The sequence below is a fragment of the Athene noctua genome, chromosome 15 (assembly GCF_965140245.1).
Source record: "Athene noctua chromosome 15, bAthNoc1.hap1.1, whole genome shotgun sequence".
Lineage (NCBI taxonomy): Eukaryota > Metazoa > Chordata > Aves > Strigiformes > Strigidae > Athene > Athene noctua.
In genome coordinates this window covers 4,802,118-4,810,016 of record NC_134051.1, presented here as the reverse complement: position 1 = coordinate 4,810,016, position 7,899 = coordinate 4,802,118, and the positions used below count along the sequence as shown (strand labels likewise).

At 58.2% G+C, this 7,899-nt stretch overlaps 1 protein-coding gene across 1 annotated transcript; it reads left to right on the top strand.

Annotated features, from left to right (window-relative positions):
- The first annotated feature begins 459 nt into the window (after nt 1-459).
- LOC141966640 (mesothelin-like protein) lies at nt 460-7,749 on the top strand. The gene is made up of 16 exons (XM_074919597.1): nt 460-619; nt 1,077-1,108; nt 1,556-1,605; nt 2,064-2,184; nt 2,301-2,386; nt 2,793-2,919; nt 2,993-3,183; nt 3,284-3,374; nt 3,476-3,620; nt 4,166-4,350; nt 4,532-4,687; nt 4,868-5,001; nt 5,316-5,449; nt 5,603-5,697; nt 5,926-6,901; nt 7,578-7,749. Exons 1-16 carry the CDS (start codon nt 580-582, stop codon nt 7,658-7,660), a joined length of 2,646 nt encoding a protein of 881 aa, XP_074775698.1. The 5' UTR covers nt 460-579; the 3' UTR covers nt 7,661-7,749.
- Nucleotides 7,750-7,899: the final 150 nt, after the last annotated feature.

Here is a 7,899-nt window from a genome sequence, read left to right as displayed (position 1 = left end):
GAACATCAGGAGACTTAACGGAAAAATGATTCGCATCTAGTTCCAAGATTGCTCTGAGCAGCCCATCGATGGCGTTTCTAGAGCAGGGATTTATTTTCTAGGGGGGTTTCTAGCTGAGGGGTGCAGAGTCGGGTGAAGGGGGAGGGTAACACCTGTGCATTCTCCTCCACTGGTTTATGCTGGGTTGCCCCCAGTCTGTGCTGGTGTGGTCCCATATGGAGCTGGGGGATGGAGAGGGACCCTGTTTCTTCAGGGCACAGGTGAGAGCAGGGCTCTGGGTGTCAGAAGGACAATTTATTGTGAAGTTTCTTTTAATAATGGATGGAGAATGATATTCTGCTTTCTGTTATATGGGATTTTAAATCTCTTGGTTGCGGGGGGTTTGTGTGGATACTCACAGAGCATGGGCTGGGCACTCTGAGCCACTGAACTCCCACAGCTCCAGCTTCAGCATTGGACAAGGGACTCGGCCGCAGCACCCCCTGGCCCTTTCGCCAGCCCGGCCGGCAGCCAGCCCCGTCCCAGAGCGTGGGACACGGCTCCCACCCGCGCCCAGGACGAAGCCCCGGCACAGGCAGCATGGTGCAGGCAGCCCCGGCAGCCATCGCTCTCTGCCTCCGTGAGTTCCATCTTGTCCTCCTAAAGCTGACCCTGCCCCAGGAACCCCTTCGCGTTCCCCCCGGCACTGGGGATGCTCCAGCCTGTGCTGCTTTTTATTCCCTGCTTGGCTTTAGCACTCCCGGCGCTCTGCCTCGTGCTCCTGTCAGCATCCACAGGCACTGGGAGTTTTTCCCCGCTGCAGCCGGCACCGCATTAGAAATCTGCACAGACACATTTCCAGGGGCAGATTTATCATTTGTTGTCTCCTAAACCTGCCCTGAGGCACCCCAGGTTGCCCGTGCTGGCTGCAGGGTGGTACGGGGGCTGCTCTCTGCGTAGCGTTCGGCAGCATTTCCTAAACATTAAATTGGCAAAGAAAAGACCCTTCCCAGACTTTACACCTGGAGCTGCTTTACATCAGCCCCCGACCGCCGGTACATACGGATGAGTTATAACCCGCTCCCGCTTTGTTGCAGGTTTCTCCGTGGACCTCGCGAAAGCCGCAGCGGTGAGTCACCACCGGCTGCTCCCGGTGGCCCGGAATACGCCGGGGCTTTGCCGAAACCTCGCAGCGGTGCCGGGAGCAGCAGAGCTGCCGCGGTTCCCCCAGTCCTCAGCTCCAGTGAGGCAAAGCCATCGCCTCCACGCTGGCCCCCTGTGCAGCCCGGGCCCATCCCACTGCCCGGCAGCCTCCCTGCCCTGCTCCTAAATCAAGGGCTGGGACCCTAAACCTGACAGACACCCCCCCAGCTCGGGGGAAGCAGGGACAGACCTGCTGTTGAAGGGTCACCACTCCTGAGAGGGGCTGTGGTGGCTTTTGTCCCCACACGTAACCCAGGGCAGCCTCGGGGCTGCTGCAGTTCTCAGCTGCCTGCAGTCAGATCCTGGTCCCTGGGTTTCAAAACCTTCTTCCCGTCCCTTGCTGGGGCTGAGCATCCCTCATCCTCCTCTCCAGGCTGCTCTGCTCATCGGAGCCGTCCTGTCTGCCACTGAGCAACACCCTGAGTAAGTACCAGCCCCCGATGGGCTCTGTGATGAGTGGGGGGGGGTCTCAGAAGGGTGCAAACAGTGGGGCTGGTTCTGGCATGGGTAGATTTCTCCCCAGTTCCCTGTCACAGCTGTTGAGACAGGTCACAGGGGCTGTAGAGTATTTACAGCCTTGTACAGCTGGTTCTGGTGCTGGCACCCAGTCTGGGAGTTCACTTGCGTCGGTTTTTGTTGTAGCACAAACACACCAAGAATTTCCTTTCTAAAGGGGCTGACGCAGATGCAATGGGAGCCTCCCCTGAGCCAAAATCCAGGCTCTGCTGGTTCCTCCCTCCTCCAAAGCCCGGGCTATGGTGGCACCTCTGCCACCAGCCCGGCCATGGGAATTTCTGCAGGGAATAAGGGGGTTCATCCTTCATGGGGTGCTGGGGAGCTGCAGCAGGTGGTGAAACACAGCCGTGCCTCCCCCACTGCAGCCTCTCAGCCTCCATCCTGCAAGGTTTCCAGTGCATCCCAGCCGGTGACCTGCCCGCTGCTGCCGTCCTCGCGTTTGCCCAGGGATTGCAAAATAAAACAGCAGAGCTGAGCAGTGCCCAGGTGAGCAGGGGCAGGAGCAGGGGTGCAAACCTCAGGGGGCATGGGGAGCCAGGGGGTGCTGGGGCAAAGGGGATCTGACCGCTTGGCCTTGACCAGACAAACCTCTCTCTGCCCAGCTCTCGTGCCTGGCCAGGCTGCTCACTGCCAAGAACCTGACAGCTGATTTTGGCAGGTACCCGCCAGACCTGCTGCTCTTCTTTGAGTGAGTATCAAGGGCGGCACAGGGCTGCGGTTTTGGTGCATGAATGACACCATCCAGCACTAACCGGCATGGTCCTGGTACTGTCCGGGGCATGCAGAAGCTCTGTGGGGGAGAAGAGTATTACCAAAATGACACTTTCTTACCCACACGGGGCATTTCCAGCCCTGCAGACCCCACTCCCTGCTGAGGCTGAGGCCAGGGCATGGGGGGCATGGGGGGCATGGGGTACTGCACCCGAGGCATCCTCCCCAGAGTAATTGGAGACCCCCCCAGTCCTGTGCAACTCAGCAGCTCATTGCTCATAAGGGATAAACAATTTAAAACTACTTTCCCCATGCCCACAAAAACCAACATCAAAGATCTCCTACCTGGATACGAGGAGCCCTTCACCTTTTCCTCCCCGCAGCTTGACCGAGGTGCAGGGTGGGACCTGCAGAGCTTTTTATGCCCGGGCTTCCCGTGGGAACCTCGACCTGCTGCCCAGGGGCTCAGCCCATAGGATAGGGCTGCTGCGTGGGGCACTGGCCTGCCTGGTGAGTGGGGGCCAAGCTGGGGGTGGCCGGGTTCCCTCACACCCCTGTACGAGGGCTGGTTTGTCTCTGCCAGGGGGTGAGGAGCAGCCGCCTGAGCCCCGAGCAGCTCAGCACTCTCGGGGCGCTGGTATGTGACATGGAGCCAGAGACAATCACGGCCTCAGACCCTGGTGTCCTGGAGAACCTGAAGCTCTGCCCAGCGCTGACAGGGGCCCAGCGGGACACTCTCAATGCTGTGCTCCTCGGGGGGGGCACAGCATATGGGTAAGGAACATTTGTCTGCTCTTTGGGGGGTGGGCAACGAGCAGGAGGTATGGTGTAGCCCATAAAGATGCTGAGCTGGTCTCTCTCCCAATGGCCACAGGGATCCTTCAAGCTGGAATTTACAGACTCTGCAAAATCTGGGGCCACTGCTGCTGGCTTTGAACCAGACCACGCTGAGCCTGGTGGCTGAGGTAAGCCCCCTACTCCAGACCTTGGGGCGAGCTGCCCGTCAGTCAGCCCAGCCCTGAGGCTGCGGGACCCAGTACCCTCTTTCCCCCCCATCCCTGGGCAGGCAGCGTGGGAGGCTTTCGGCAGGAGCATTGTGACCACATACGGCAGCCAGGGACGTTCCGAGCGGGAGAAGGCCCTGACCGTCCTCCGGGCCTTTGCAGCAGCATCAGCTTCGTCTCAGCCCAGGTGGAAGCGTAACACAGATGGTGAGAATTCCCCTTCACCACCAGTTTGGGGAGGGGAGGGGGATAAAAACACCCCCAGGCTGATCAACATCTGGGTGCCTCTGGGGAGGAGGACAGGAACAGGCAGAAAGCTGTGGGATTCCCATAAACTGGAGAGGAAACGTCCTTAGAGCATGCTGGGGTGTCTGATCTTAACTGGAAGCAGGAATAGGGCAGCTGGGAAGGAGCTGGGTGGGGAGAAAACTCCTGGGGGGAGGAAGATGCTGTACAACCGGAGGATACTCATGGGGATGACATGGGGAAGAGTTCACCTTACTGGAGCATTTCTAGTTGCCTGACAAAGTGTGCATGGCCTGAAGAAACAGCACCGGGTTCTTCAGGAATAACTTGAAGGGATGAACATGAATAAGGCAGCTGCAGGGGCTGGGTGGGAGGGTGGTTCGCAGTCCTGCTTGAGCTGTGTTATTGCGATTCCGTTTGTTCACTGGGGTCTTCTGAGGGGCTCCGACAGGACCAGGGCCAGGTGGAAAGGGAGGAAAGGCCTGACATGCCCTCCCTGCCCACAGGCTGCCAGTCCACACCCCTGACGGCCAGCACCGACTTTGATCCCCTCTTATTCCTTGACTACACCACCAGTGAGCAGTTTGACCTGTGCCTGAGCAATGAGTTTTTAAAAGCAAACCTGGGGCCTCTGCTGCAAGAGCCGCTCCCCATGGAATACCTACTGGTCGTGAAAAAAAAACTGAAGCAGGTGATGGGTGACACGGGGCAGGAGCCCCCCCACAACCCCCTCCCGTTATTGTGGGCACGCTCCGGGATGGGCAGTGCCGGCTGCAGGGATGATGGCACCAGAAGGGGCCCTTTGCACCTGTTTCTGCCTTCTTTTCCCTTCCATGACCATTTTTTTCTGCCCCACTGGCCTGGCCCTACAGATTTACCCATCGGTGATCCCAGAGGAGCAGCTGAAGGTGTTGGGGCCACTGTCTCGACAGTACACGGCAGCAGAGATCAGCCAGTGGATGGTGACGTCCAGCGACACGCTCTCAGCCCTGCTTGACCCCTCGAATGGCATGTGGGAGCCTCCCCAGGTAAACCCGCGGGGGGCGGGCATTGCTCAACTCAAATGGGGGCCGCTCAGTGCCCAAGGCCAGCTCAGGGGCGAAGGCAGTGCCCGAGGGCAGCACTGTGGCTTTGCAGCCCACACACATTTCCATGCGGAGCATCTTCCTCCCCTGCCTGCGAGCAACCATGGAAATTGTGTTTCCCAGGTCCAGCAGCTGCTCAGCAGGTACCTGGCCCTGGGGGGCACCTTGACCGGGTCCTTGCTTCAGAAAATCAATGGACGAGACCTGTGTGATCTGCAGGAGGAGCAGATTGATGATATCTCTCCAAAAGAAATTGGGTAAGGTGTTTTTAGGGATGTTTTTCAGTCCTGCGAGGCCCCTGAGAGTGCCGGGGAAGACTCCCACCTCTGTTTGGGCTCTGCCCGCTCCACGGCAGGGCGGCCGCATCCTGCTCCCAGCTCCCACCCGAGCCACCCGCATCCTGCTCCCAGCTCCCACCCGAGCCACCCGCATCCTGCTCCCAGCTCCCACCCGAGCCACCCGCACCGCGGGCCGGGACAGACCACTCACCTCCCCCTGCCCACAAAAAGGCTTTGGCTGGGGTTTGGTGTGGTGTCCCCCAGCTCTAACCTGAGACCCTCCCTCTCCCCAGGGTTGCTGGACAATTAAATATTTCTTCTTGCTCTCAAACCAAGAAGGACCAACTCTACAGAAAAGCCCAGGAGGCCTTTGCTGGCCAGGCTAGCACCACCAGAGTGTATTATTGTCAGATTCAGCCATACCTGGGTAGGTTTTCCACCTTTGCCCTCCTTCCCACAGCAACAGAGGTTGGATACCTCTTCCTTGGCCAGGAAACACACCAGTCACGTCTATCAGCCTCCAGACCCCCCCAAAAAGGGGTGGAAGTGTTTACATGTTGCCCCATATGTTTTCTTTAAGGTGGAGCTCCAGCAAAGGACCTGAAAGATTTGGCTAAAGCTGACGTTAACATGGACATAGACACCTTTCTTGCCCTAAATCCTGAGGAACTGCAGGTATATCCCCGGTACTGCTATCCTTTTCCCCACTGAAGGGCAGGGCTAGTTGAGGGCTGAGCAGTGGGGTTTGAGGCCAGAGCCCCATCAGATCACCAAGTCTCTATTTTTTTACCATTTTAAATTTTCTTTTGGAAGTTATTACTTGCTGTGCAGTCCCGTTACAAAAGCACGTTGTGGTGACGCCGGCTGTGAGGATGAATGGATGTTGTTGTACTTGTATTGCAGAAACTCAGTGTCATGGATGTGAAAAACCTGCTTGGGGAAAACCTCCGTTACCTGAAGGCAGCTGAAAATGAGACGGCGGTGGTGAGCTGGGTGAAGAGACAGTCCCAGCGGGAACTGGACTGTGCCCTGGGAATCGGCCTGCAAGGGGGGACAGAGGAGCCTGGGACAACCCCCCAGCCTCCCCTCACAACCTCGGCCAGTGTCACCCCCACACCCACCACCCTCCCCACCCCTGTTGCCAGTAGCAGTCACCCTACTGCTAAATCAAGCACTGGCCCCCCCCAGACCCCCACCCCAAGTGCTACCAGCCCGACTCCCCCTAACACCACTCCCCCACGCACTTATGCCCCCAGCTCTGCGGTGAGTCCCGCTGCCACCTCCAGTGCCCAGCCCGCTCCGACCACCGGCCCCTGCTCCATCCAGTGTGTCACCCCCAATAACACCCCCCCACCCAATGCCACCCTCCTCACCACCCTCCTCTCTGCTGTCAATGCCAGCGTGGCCTCTCCCAGCTCCATCCCCACCCCAGTTCTCACACATGGGGCCACCACCACCAGCATTGTCACTAACCTGGTTGTTAACACCAGCACCCCACTGGTGTCCATGAACCCCCCGGTACCTGGGGGTACCACCAACCCTGCTCCTGCCGCCCAAAACACCCCCTCACCGAGCACCCCCAACGCTCCCAGCGCTCTTGGCCCTAACTCCACCTCAGCACCTGCCACCACGGAAATGAACCTCCCTCCCTACAAGCCTACCCTGACTCCCAACTCCACCACCTCCACCCAAGCGGGTGTTGTCTCCCCAATGGTCAAGACTACAACATTGGCTTGCAAGACCGACGCCCTCACAGCAGCTCCCAGCCCCTCTTCCACCACCACCACCAGCAGTGAGACCACTAAAGAAACACCCACCGGCACACCAGCGTCACCGAGACCAACAGTCGTTGGATACATCAACCTGCAACCCGAACCTGGTAAGGTGTGAATGTTCGGAGTCAGAAAAGACTCAGGGAGTGATGGCGAGGCCAAAGGCTTCACCAATAGATGATCCACCTCTTTCCTGGGCATGTTCAGTACCAGGAGAGCCCAAGTAGTTGCTGGTTGGACAGGCAGGGATGTGTCCCTACGGGGCGTTACAGCCCCTGGGCCTGCAGGTCTCTGCACTCTCAAATCTGGCAACACTCATCTCAAGGTGTCTCGTCACCTCCTGAGCGCATGGCACCCCCCAGCCGCTCTGCAGAAAGCCCAGTAATTCCATTCATGCCAACACACAGTATTATTTTCCACAAGGCAAGGGTACAGCCTTCTATTTTAGGTGCACATGGCATTTCTGACTAGGCATCGCTGTAAAAGTGCTCAAATCTGAAGCCCTTCAACCTGACAAGAGCTACACCCATTCCTTTAACACCTCAGATTTACTCCTGCTTTACGCTGGTGAAAGTAAGACTCAGTCCTGCTGACTCCTCCGAGGCAGGTGACGTTTGTAACCGGGGTGCAGGTACAGGCAATGTCCCGAGAAGCAGTGAGCACCGTCCCAACACATGCCACCCTCCGGCATGCCCGAGTCCTGGCACGGCCCTGCTGCCCTCACAGCTCACGTGTGCCTGGGCCAGATAACCCGGTTCTCTCTCCTCTGTCTCCTCCACCCAGGATCGGGATTCAGACTCTGCTCCTGCCTCCTGCCCGTCCTGACCGCGGCCGTGGGAAGCTCGCTGCTGCAGGTGCTCCTCTGACACCGCCACCTCCAGCGCCGTACTCACCGGATCCCTCCTTTAATTTTCACCATCCTGCAAAATAACGGTGCTGGCAAATCCCCTGCTGGAAAGCAGAAACCCAGGAAAGGAGTTTGTCCGTTTGCTACCAGCACAGAATTTCCTTTGTATTTTTGAGGCTGGGCAGTGAGAGGACAAGTATTTTTCCCACCCAAAGAAGCCCAGCAGGCACTTACTAGCTAGTTGCTCCATGTATTACA

Excerpts from the sequence above, each read along its gene's own strand:
- LOC141966640 (XM_074919597.1), top strand. The coding sequence starts at position 580 with ATGGTGCAGGCAGCCCCGGCAGCCATCGCTCTCTGCCTCC. Across the intron at positions 3,184-3,283 it reads GGGGGGGGCACAGCATATGG|GGATCCTTCAAGCTGGAATT; the intron begins GTAAGGAACATT and ends CAATGGCCACAG. Across the intron at positions 4,351-4,531 it reads TGAAAAAAAAACTGAAGCAG|ATTTACCCATCGGTGATCCC; the intron begins GTGATGGGTGAC and ends CTGGCCCTACAG.